The 12880-nt window shown below is 35.6% G+C and overlaps 1 protein-coding gene across 4 annotated transcripts in view; it reads right to left on the reverse strand.

Moving 5' to 3' along the window:
- Positions 1-2471: 2471 nt before the first annotated feature.
- EPHA7 (EPH receptor A7) overlaps positions 2472-12880 on the reverse strand; it is a 136500-nt gene continuing 126091 nt past the window's right edge. For all 4 annotated transcript variants that reach the window (XM_075202792.1, XM_075202790.1, XM_075202791.1 and 1 more), the window contains 3 exons: positions 10967-11160; positions 3606-3761; positions 2472-3469 (listed from right to left, as the gene is read on the reverse strand). In XM_075202792.1, the coding sequence (XP_075058893.1) occupies positions 3355-3469; positions 3606-3761; positions 10967-11160 (465 nt within the window). In that variant the 3' untranslated portion in view covers positions 2472-3354. The remainder of the gene's footprint in view (positions 3470-3605; positions 3762-10966; positions 11161-12880) is intronic.

Consider the following 12880-nt stretch of genomic DNA (forward strand, 5'->3'; position numbering starts at 1 on the left):
GCTAAAGCTGATCGGCACCTTTACCATGCTGAGTGACAATCACTTTGTCAAACCATTAATCTGAAATGAATGTGCTACATCTGTATATGACTGTTGGCATGGGTGCTGCAAGCCATCCTTTGGGACATATGTAAACAAGAATCAGCATTGATTTTTTTACTAAGAATTTGTACAGAATTATCTCTGATTAATTTCTAATATGTATTTTTAGAAGCATTGGTTTTGCCATCATTAGCGAGCCACTGCTTGTTTATTAAGATACACAAAAAGTGATGAGTATGCGCCAGTGCTTACTTCCAATATTCTGTGGACTAAAGGCTCTGTCATAAACTGTCATAAAGATATATACATTTCTGATAAGCACTGATATCTAAAAGTGGTAGGAGGTAATAAAGAAGCTGCTTGATGTGGCCATTTATGCGTTGGCTACTTTAATAAATTAACCTTTTCCATAACAATGAAAAGAGATAGGGAAATTTTGAAAGATGCAAATAAGTAACGTCTGTTCAGGAAGTACTTCTAATAAATTTAATTTGCATGGAAGCCATTACAGTGGATGCTTTACAGAGCGATTGCTGAAACTAATCCCACCTACAAACTGTATCACTTTTATTAAGGCTCCTTAATATAGGATAAAGTTTCAGTGAGGCTATTTATAGTTCTTTACATGCTAAGTAGAAACTCCTACCCTACACTGCTGGACTACGATGAGAATGAAACAGTTTGTTGGTCAATCTTTGTGTATTCATAAGGTAAACTATTTACACAAAGGTGGGCATGTATATGATAATTCCCAGAATTAATTTCACATTAACATATATTGTTTATTTTGTAAATAAACCACATAAGACACTTACGACAGTGTAAGACATTGCTGTGTAGGACACTTTCTATAAATGACATAATGAATTGCCTATACGCATACATAAAGGGAAACTAAAACCAAAATATATATGAATCCAATATGACCTGTCACCAAATTGCTCCTTGCTTTGTTTTTAATCTATAAACGGCGCAAATAGCACATTTATCTCAAATACCTGTAGTTTATAATAAGTTCTTGAAAATATTAATAGTAGCTCTTTAAAACAAATAATCTTGCATGTCAGTTATCTATTTCTATATCTTTTAGAAACACATTTAGAGATTTGTAACATTTTTGCAACTGGTTGTAGTCAAAGAGTTTCATAAAAATGTGTGTGGTCCACATTTTCTACTTGTCAGTCCTTTTCTACAGTGTGCTGAATCTTTCATTATGTGCTTTCATGCCCATTGTAATGTTATTTATTGAAGGCACTTTGTAGTACTGGTATAAAAAATACCTTTTCTGTTTGTTGAATCTATCACGATTCTATAAAATGACTTTTGGGCACCATCGCAGCATGCTTGTCTTGAAATACTGACCCTGCAGGGCAGAACTACTTCGTACTATCACACTTGATTTCCTGATAAAAGGATGTACCTGGGTGGTCCCATAAAAAAAGAAACACAAATAATCCTCCAGCAGACTGCATTATAGTTCGAAAAATATATTTACAGTCTATTACAAAGATTACAAATGGAAGTGTCTATGAAATGGAAATTCAGTAAATGTATTTTACTATTTTTAAGGAAACATCTTAGAAATGAAAATTGTTCTAACAAATAAATAAAAGGTCATAAAATAACAATGTACAGAGAATTAAATTGACTGGAAAGTAAAGTAAGCAGAAGAGAATATCCATTTGTGTTTTCTGCAGCCATCTTTGGTCCTATATGGTAAAATACATTATGTAGCATTGAAATACCTGTTTTGTGAACCTCTGCAAGTAAAATAGAAAAATATAGTGCATTTTCAATGTATTCAGAGCTCACTACAGAGAAATGTGTATACAAAACAAGACAGTATAAATAAAATTTACACACTTTACACTGAAACATTTACAATTTCTGTGGACGCCCACAAAATCAAAGGAGACCGATTACTGATCAATCCCTGGGATCCTTCTTTACACAACCCAAATCTGTTTGGAAGGACATGATTCTACATGATGGGTTGTTCACCAACTAAACATATTTTACAAATATATCTCTTGCTCTAAAGATATACACAAAGGGAATATCTAGAAAGACACAATTTATTATTGCTTCTGGTAGACAGAAAAAAGGCAAAAAAAACCTTCTCTCATCAGATATTTATCTATAAAAAAAAGTCTATCCTAATTACCATGTGATACAGTTTAGCTATTCATGTGTGTTGTAAGATGTTTAACTCTTCAATGATAAACAAAAAGCTACCTTTTTCACCCTGATATATAATGCTAAATATAAAAGCTAAAACTGTACAATCAAACATGGAGTGCATTCAACAAGATCTTGTACAAAATATAATTTGGCTATTTCAAATCTATTGTTGTAAGAAAAAAAACAAACTGTTGATTCTTCAGTCACCTTGCACCTAATTGCAGGCAGTGAAAGGTTTAGACAGTGACTTTGCCACAAGAGTCTTCTTTTATTGAACTTGACATTCACATAGGGAAGGCTTTATATTTTACAGTACTGGTTTCTGGCATGTAGTTTGGAGACCCTGTTTTTTTCAGAGAATTAAATAACTCTCGATTTTAGCAATTTTTTAATGATAGAATGTTTTTACTGTGTTTTCTGTATCAAAGGTGCCATGACTGCACAGAGTGCCATTATTGCTTTGTATTCAGCAAGTCCTTAGAAAATATCTAAAAATAAACAGATATTAACCTGCAGAGTTTCACTTGCCTGCTGTTGATTTTACCAATGTCTACATAGATATCTAAGTAAAATGCCTGAATAACAGCATTTAAATTATAATTCAAACCATGCTAATATTAGTCTCCTAATATGTGTGCAATTAAATATATCAACCTCCTCCCCCCTCAAAAAAGTCTAAGGGGAATAACACATTAAAAAATAAGATTATATAATAAAACACAGCTTAAGGAAAATAGTTTGCCGTATTTACCAACAATCTTGTGATTTTTGTCCAACAAATATATTTTTTTCTTTTAAAATTATTTATGTACATTACATTTGAAAAAGTCCATTGGGCAAAAAGGAGGTTAGAGAGCTCTGTTTTGTTCTTTTTTTTCAGGTAGTACTTTGTTATCACTGCTGTTGTCCTTGCCACGTGCGTTTGATCCAATTTCTCTCTTAGGAAATGTCTGGTGGCACTTAGGAGTTCAAGTCTGTAGGTGCTTGAGGATCTAGTTGGTTTTTATCTACTGCAAAAAGCCATAGTATAGAGAACTCAGTTAACTGAGCAGATTCTAGCAGCAGTTTGTGTAAAGTAAAGGCCAGTGCTGTTGTCTCAGTCCTACCTCCCTCATGAGGGAGGGCTGTCTATCACACCTGTATTCCTGTTCCATGAAGGTGTATCACTTGTGCTCTCATAGTTTGAATACTGCTCATGATCTTCTTCTGATGGCCAACCAATGAAATCCCTAAGCTCATGACATCACTGCAGAGAGAGAGACCATTTCAGTATATGTGTGTATATACATATATGTATATTTATATATATATATATATATATATATATATATACACACACACACAGGTATACCACACAATAATAGCATTCATTCGTAACTTACTTAATAGTCATCCTGGCAACAGCTTCAAGGGAATTGTATCCAGCTGAACTGAAGTTTTCTTTATACCGTTCCATCTTAATAGCTTCTAGCCATTCACCAATTGAGCAGAATGTAGAGAAATCAGGGGTGTTCTGATCCAGAAGTGGGCTTACTGGTCTGAGAATTAAAAACCAATACAAAAAACAATCAGTTTAACAAATGATTCACACACCTCTATAGGATTAAAAACTATGTCAATGAGAATGAAGCACACAACATGGTGACCTCGTAATGGTTTCTGAATACAGTTTTTATGAGGTTTAAAAAAGTGAGCTTCCCCTTTGATAAAGTGAAGGCTAGTACTCACATGTTATGCTGCCCTGTTATAGCATTGGTTTCAAAATTGTAATTTGTAGATTCTTAAAAGGGTTTGGTCTCATATACATGAAGCCTGAACAAACACATGTTCATACATGTCACTTAACCTTGACATATTGGTATGTATATATTTTGCTCACAGAAATGTGTATAAAATCATCTTGCTGATATGTCAAGATTGAAACTGGTCCCCAGTGTGATGTTTGAGAGGGATCAAGAGTTGATTGGTAAGAAATACCTCTTTTTGATTGGTTTATTTAATATTGTCCATAGTAAGTGTATCATGGAAATTTCCATAACTCTTCCCTAATTCTGTCTCAGTAAGAAAATGAATGAAATTAAACTTAAAAAAATACCAGGTTATTTATCTACTAAGCATCCTTGAAGATAAGTGTTTTCAACACTTCTCTTCATCAGTTTAACAATAATGCAAGATTTTTTATTTTTCTTGGCATTCTTTTATGAATTTATAATCCACTTATGTATTGGACACATCCTGCTGCAACTGGTGTAGTAAAGCACAGCCTGCCCCCGATTTCAAAAGCACACACATTTTGAGATCCGTGCCTTGCTAAATCTGGGTTGGCGCAAAGCCGACCCAGATTTACACAAAATATGTGCCTTTAATACTGAACGCGGGTTGTGCTTAGAATACGTGCCTTGATGAATCAGGCCCAATGTGTCTAAAACTCAGACTAATGTGTCAGATTGTTGTTAATGTAATTAACACACTGTTCTATTGGATATTAACTGGGGGGAAAGCAGACATTGCAGGGATGCCCATCACAATTTTTGTAAAGAGCTTAGACATTTCTAGCTATGCAGCTTGGGAGAAAGGAACACAAGAGGGTTTGGTGTGGGACAGATTAAGTTTCCGGTGATGTCGCTGGTTTTAGTGATAAAAGCAGGAGCATGAGAGGAGGTGCCAAGTGGGATATCATCATCATAAAAAATGATACTGAAACCTACTGATTTTGTATCGAAGGGGAGTATAAAAAGTGAACAACACTGATCTATGTGGTACTCAAACAAATAGAAGAAGAAGCAGGTAGAACCTTTTTGGTGTGCCGAGGTGTGAGGAAACCACCCTTAACTGGGACAGTGGTTACCCTCCGTGGGATTCAACTCACTCGGGTATCCCAGAGTTTACCCAAAATACGGCTTTATTACGACAGCACAAAACCATAAGATGTTCACAAGGTACAAGGTAAATGGTAGCATGTACCCTCCAGCAGCCTCTTGCACTCAGCACTCCAAAGTAATAATCTCAGTAGCTTTCAGAATCATATCCTTCCACAGTATTGTCACTACCGTTTAGGTAGACAGTCCTGTAGCCCCCACCCTGGCCTACTGGCTCACACAGACCCTGTGCTAGTAGGATTTTCTACGGCAGCATTGCAATGCTTGGCTGTTTGTACAGGGACTAGGGTTAAATGTCTCATCCACCCCTTTTAGCAAGGGTTTAATAATGGATACTTAAATTATTTACCCAATAGACCTATTGGGCTAGATTTACTAAGCTGCAGGTTTGAAAAAGTGGGGATGTTGCCTATAGCAACCAATCAGATTCTAGCTTTCATTTATTAAGTACCTTCTACAAAATGACAGCTAGAATCTGATTGGTTGCTATAGGCAACATCCCCACTTTTTTAAACCCGCAGCTTAGTAAATCTAGGCCATTGTCTCTGTTACCTTGATTATACAATGGAATGGTTTGACTGAATTAGCTATTTGTCTCGATACACTAAACAAAGGATTACAATATTACATCAGGGAATGACACTTTCACGCTTGCATGAAACATTAAGACATTTGACACATTCTGAGTCTGTGTTACATTTTGATACAATAACATTTATATGGATACATATTAATACACTAAATAATAAATGCAGGTAGCGCTCAACTCCGCTAAAACAAGAGCAGCTATTATCGAAGGGAAATATCCTATCCCTTTAAAATCTAGTACAATAGTAAAATAATTGCGCTCAATTGTCTTTCAATGAGTATTGTACTACATATTAATACACTAGCTCAAGTATTTAAATCTTCAAGTTATTAAGTTATCTATGAGTTGGATGTAACTGTCACCCTTTTAAAAATTATTAGCAGCGTAGCAGCTCTTCCAACACACTCATGAGGTGGCTGTCCAGTTTCATTTTTGATTTTATATTAAATGTCATCCGAATCCATCCAATGGAAGGCTGAGAACATACTCCCGGATCAAAGTTCTGTCCAGTGTACACTAAATGGAGGTCCAACCGGGGCCCTAACCCCCATAAAACCTGGCCAGGATCCAACTGGACCACCTCACATTGGTTCCATAGCAACTGGTGCATTGGTGTCTGAATGCAGGCTCAGAACCAGCTTCTTGAGTCAAAGATCTGCCCAGCGTACACCAACCGGAGGTCCGACTAGGATCCTAACTCTCTAAAACCTGAGATTTCTGCATTTTTATGTACAAATAGAAATAGCAACTCCTTTCTTGTTATTGCAGTGTGTTGGGGATATCTTTCTGTATTTCTTCCTTTTAGGATAACCCTACCCTTTCAAGCACCTGCTATGAACCTATAAATTGATTGAGCTACTTCCACTTCTGTATTGTTTGTTTGAGAGGCATGTTGGCATCAGTAGCTGATGGGTAGTTCTTTTACTATACTACCATTTGGAGGAATTTGGGGTACCTCTAGGTAAGTTATCTCTCAATTTAAAACACATATATGTATGGCGAGGGTGGCTTTCCATAAGTGCGACTGAGATGCGACTGAGACTTCTGTATTTTTATGTACAAATAGAAATCGCAACTCCTCTGCTGGTTACAGCAGTGTGCTGGGGGGCTATTTTTCTGTAATTGCCCTGAAAATTTGGCCAGGATCCAACTAGACCACCATGCGTTGGTCTCATCCCAATTGGTGCAGCTGTGTCCGAATGCATAACTGTACAGACAAACAGACCAATGATTTTTATATATATATATATACGATTTCTCAATGCTATTTCAGCCTGTGTAATACATATCATTGAGAAGTTCTAACCTAATTACCTCTCAGATTACCTGTTGACCTAGCTAATTAACTTGGGCTACCACCTAGCAATGCTAACAGTCACTCAGACATTGTTCTGATTACAAACCAGATCTAAGTTACACCTCATAACAATGGACATTTGAGATAAGTGGTAATTACTTTAGCTAACATAAGCAAAATGACTTCTGCGGTTGTGTTATTTTCACACAATATAGCAATATTATTTATATTTCTAATACATACAATATTGCAAGTCATAGCAAGGACAAAATGTACTAAATAACATGAAATAAAAATACACATAATACACCGATGCTCTGGTGTATATACTGGACAAAGGATTTAAAAAGTACATTAAACTGTGAGAAACGCGTGATGAATAAAATGTTCTCAGTCCAGTGGGACCCCGTTTCATAACACAGGGTTGCAACTTTTAACTCCAGGAGCAGCAGAGAGTGGAAAGTACAACTTGATCTAGGACAGGAGAGGAAAGGGATAGGATAGATTAGGGTTTTTAAATGGTCAGAGAGGTATTGCATGTTTGTTTGTGCATGCAAGATTATCTATCTTGGATAAGAGGAGACAATTAAGTAAGATTATGATGCATATTAAAAACTGTGATCTGAGATAAGATAAGAGTAATTGGTTGAAAATAGAGAAAAGGCAGGTAAAGTTGAGATCAAAAGAGTCCTTTTGAAGTGGATGAATTTGTAAAGCGCTATATAAATAAATGTTGATGATGATGATGATGAATTTGGAGATGGGGAAATCATTCATTATACGACAGTGTGTGGCCTGTGGCCAAATTTATCATGTAAAACAGAAGAATGCTTGTTCTAAACAGGGATTATTTTTTTAGACCAAGAGTCTCTCAGATATTGCAGTATCCTCATCTAGGTGCACACTACAGGTTTTTCACATAATTATCGTGCCAATTACACGATAAACGATCCTTAGGTCCGATATTGCATTAGTGTGTACACTCCCATGATCATGTTTTATCTACCAAAGTACATTGTATTGTTTCATTTGATTTTATAAACTGACTAAAAATCAATATAAACGATTGAACGATGTCGGGCAAATTCTGAAGTGTGTATGCACTCACCACTAGCAGTGTAGGCAGATCTCTATAGAGTTTACAGAGCCATGATCTTTCACCTGATGGTTATGAAAGGTGTATAGTGTGTACGTATGAATCGACATGCTGATCAGGACTTTCTGTTGTTGATAAAATCACTAATGTTATCACATCGGGAGAAATTTCCTCTAGTGTGTACCCAGCCTTACTCAAGGCAATTCTTTAAAAACATACAGTATATCTATACGACATCTGGAGACTGAGACACCAATCCCAAAGACAATAAATGCACCAGCTGGGTCTAGGCTGTGATGATGTATGGATGAGATGCTACTTGTCAAACAAGAGCATACATGGGGCTCTTATGAGCAATGCTACTGCAAGGAAAACAACTGAAAAACAGCGAATAGCAGAATTGGAACAACAAATTGTCAGCATGATAGCAAAACACCAGTGCTTCCCAAAAAGCTTCATGTATATCAGACTAATTGTTGTCAAGGGCCAGCTCAATCAGCTCTTATCTATGAAATCTGCTGAGACACATCAGTGTTTCCAGCAGTAGCAACGTGAAAAGGTAGACAAAGCAGACACACTCCTATCCCAGAAACTAAGAGCATATCGAACCAGCACCAGAATTATGGCAATAAAATATTGCAAGGGTCAATCAACTTGTATGATATTAAAAAGATAGCCGTTCACTCTTATGATTACTATACCTCTATTTGTAACTTGGCCCTGCAATCCCCAGCAAATAAAATCCAAAACACAGGAATGCTTGTATTCATGCAATCTCCTATGTCTATCACCACCTCAAACACCACAGCTCAACAAAGATACTGTATATTGATGGAGAAAAGAAGTGCAGCCTAAAAAAAGCTTAGAAAATCTGTGGAACCAGGTTACAACAAATTTACAGCCCTTCACTACAAAACTTTTGCTGAAGCCCATATTCTCATTCTATAAGACCTATTTAATTCCATATTGCAGTGTGCTAAATTTATTGGAGTAACCACCAGAGCCATAATAGTGGTGATCCTAAAGCCAGGAAGAGATTTAAGCATTTGTGGCAGTTGTGGAGTGACCTCCCTTCTCTACATTGATTTAAAAATGTTTGATCAAATATTAGCCACAAGCCTGAGCTCAGTGATAGCCTCACTGGTCCACCCAGACCGGGTGAGCTTCATACCAGGTATTGGATCATTGATCTTATCAGCCAAATAACAGAAATTTCCAGCTATGGTCCTGGCCTGAGATGCAGAAAAGGCCTTGATAGGGTTGCATGGCCCTTTAAGCAGCAAACTTTCTCCAGCATGAAAATTGGGGAAGCATTCGGTTGAGGCATGGCAGCCTTATATCACAATGCTATAGCTTTGGTCCTAGCTAACAGCATTTTCTCATACACCTTTCAGATAAATAACGATACTAGGCAGGGCTGTCCTCTGTCTTCTTTAATACAAGGCCAATATTATTCTAACCATTGCTAAATCACAAATTACTATCACATATAACTTCAAGAGATATGTGTATATAGTGAAATATCAAACTTAAACATTAATGCAGAAAAGACAGAGGCCTTAGACCTCAAAATGTTACTATACATCCACACTTTTATAGATAAAACCTCAGAAGAGACCATTGGCTAAACATTTTTACACAATCGTGTAATCACTTGAGATTTTGGGACACTGCACACATATTTGGAAAGATTTTTCCAGAGGGGAATAAAAATCCTCTGAAATACCTGATTTCAGAGAAAGGATCTCAGAACTTAAATTTTATCCACATTCAACTAAATGATAACCACAGACCCCACATTAATTAACCTTACCCACAGTTGATTGGTGAAGAAAAATATTATATGATCTACTATTAAGCAACTGAAAGAGGAAATTATAATCTAATATCCTAATCCCAATCAATAGGTTGTTTATACTCTGAGACATCAATTTTAATGGGTGAATAACCATTCCATAAGTTATAATTAATGAGCTTGAAAATAAACAAGTCTCGCTTTTTTATATAAACTGAGAAATAACACTGTTAGTGCAATCAGCTATTGTTGTTTATATTTATTTACACAATTTATATATTCACTTATACATAACACTTATATTTCTCTGTTTTTTTCTATGAATACATTTGATATCAACTAAAAACAGAATACATTTAATACTAAGAAGATATATAATCCAAGATTATATATAATTGATAGGACTGATTGAGCACAGCGATAAGGTGTTTAGCAGAAACGTTGTGTATCGAGAGGTTTTAGAACAGTAAGACGATGGAGATTAAGGATGTGGTGATGAAGATGAAGGATGAGGTGATGGAGAAGAATGATGAGGTGGTGACATGTGGACAAAACCATGTTAAAAAAGGGCGCTTACGTCGGGAAGTAACGATCTTCCCTTGAGGAGGCCTGGCCTAGCCCCAAATGCATGACAAGAACTTTTTTAACACCTTAAGTAGCTTGATTTGACTAGAATGCATGAGTATCATGCACGGGTTAACTTGTAGTATATAAGATTGGTGCAAAAACACTTTCTTAACTTCATATAACTCTGGATAACTCAAACAATCCCAAAGGATGAAATCATTTTGAGACCCGTGAAAAGTATATAAAACAAAAAGTTCTTGTAGTTTTCCCCTTTTAAAAACATAATTAAGTTTAAAAATAAAATTAAAACAAAAACTTTTAGAATCTAGTTGCCAGAAAGATCCCAAAATCAAGGGTTAACCTTAAGCAAATTGGCCATATGAACAAGAAAACATTAAACCTAAAATTCAATCGTCTATTGGAACTTGGTTTTCACATGTATATATGAATATAAATGTAGTTTATAGTATCTAAAATTTAAATTTAACAAAAGTAGTTATACAGTAGAGAGGACTCTTACCTGTTGCAAGTTCCCATCGGAGTTTTCAAGCTGTTGGGGTTCCGGATCATTTTGTCTAGAATACCAACAATCTGTTCAAACTTGGGTCTTTCTCCACGCTCCTTTTGCCAACAATCTAACATTAGCTGATGCAGACCCGCAGGGCAATCCATTGGTGCTGGTAACCGATAACCCTCCTCAATCGCTTTTATAACCTTAAAAAGAAAAACACATTTTAATGCAATATTTCTTCCTGTATATATGTCTGCCAGTCCTTATTGTTACACTTTGATTCAAAAATCCCTCAGTGCTTCCTAGCATTTATAGCATACATAAATGATTAAGAATTTATTAAATATTTTGATATTTCCTTGGGGTCACCACAAAACCAGTACTCAAATCGTTTTTTGTGTGTTTAGTGTAAATTGTATAATTAAAAGTCAGAACTAAAATCAAGCTAACTTGCTGCAGTGAAAGTACAGGAATGTACATAACCTGGCTTATTACTGAGCTTTGATCCCTGCCATTCAAAATCCATTACTTTAACACATTCACATTTTGTGATGTCATCACATGCAAAATCACATAAATCATCTATTGTCCAGTAAATAAGAAAAAAACCAAAACCATCTGTCACAGAACAGTTGGCCTTGTCTTCAGCATTCTTAACAGCAAAGGCGTTAACGACAAATGCAACTAATGCAGAATTATCATTTTAGAGGTACGACCTGTCTATAACTGTACCAGTTACTAGTGACATGCACTTTCATAAATGGAAATGCCGAAATCCACAACAATTGATTCAAGTCATTACACCTATGTTAAAATAACAAAAAGAGTTAAATTTGATCCTACTGTGTTTTTGTGCTGATCCATAGTTTCACAATAGAGAAATCCTTAACTACAAATATGGTGGTTAAGCTAAAACATACTACTGTAGACTTCATTAAGCCCTGGAGACCAGAGTAGAAAGGCATTCAGAGAATCAATCAAAAGGACATGTAAAAGGTTAAAATGATGTTAATAGGTAATTCATGTCATTGACATTGTGTTACAAAGCACTTGTAAAAAATACTAGTGCAGTATTCATGCTCCTGAATATCATGCAGTGAAAGATTGTCTGAAACTGATTTGCGGGAAGACATGAACACAAAAGACTTTTTCAACCTGCACATAACCGAGAAACAGGTTTGACTGGTGAGCACCAATTAAATCCCATCATGTTGATAGTTCAATCAAATGAAATAACTATATAATAAATATAATAGATTTTTATGCATACATTTATACAGTTTTATCTGAAAATGGAGAAGGTGAAATTGTTAATTTTTTTAAGAACTAAGGCTTGTGCAACTTTCAGCAATATTAGATTGATAAAATGTTAAATAAACTGTAACAAAATAAGCAGTTTCCTTAGTCATTTTAATTTTTGTAATGTTGTGATAGTTGTTAGCAACAACTATAATAAAATTAATTTAATCTTTTCATGTACACAGCTCTAAAAAATAAATATGACGACCTTTCTGCAAAGTGTTGATTAATCAGTTTTTCTATCTGCTGGGCTGTCCCAGTAAGCTGGCTAGCTAAAATCCATGTTAGGTGCAAATCCAGCTGGTGTATTTCTGTGCTTACTGTCTGATGACAGCTATCTGAGAGGTGAGAACTCTTTTTACTGTTGTCTGCATGTGATCTGCACCACCTTCTGCTGCACAAAATTTACAGCAGTGAATCACAGTTTAATCAACATTCCAGTCAGTATAATTACTTTCTTCAGCACCTGGGTAAAGAGAAAGTTCAGTCATCTTTGCTTGCTTATGGTTAACTTCATATAGGCTGATTTGGGTAATTGGGTAAAATATATTTTAAGGAAAATTAAATTATTGTTTTTCTATTCAATATATTCAATTTATCAGTCCTTGCTAAAAAACCCAATGT

The sequence above is a fragment of the Mixophyes fleayi genome, chromosome 3, assembly GCF_038048845.1.
Source record: "Mixophyes fleayi isolate aMixFle1 chromosome 3, aMixFle1.hap1, whole genome shotgun sequence".
NCBI lineage: Eukaryota > Metazoa > Chordata > Amphibia > Anura > Limnodynastidae > Mixophyes > Mixophyes fleayi.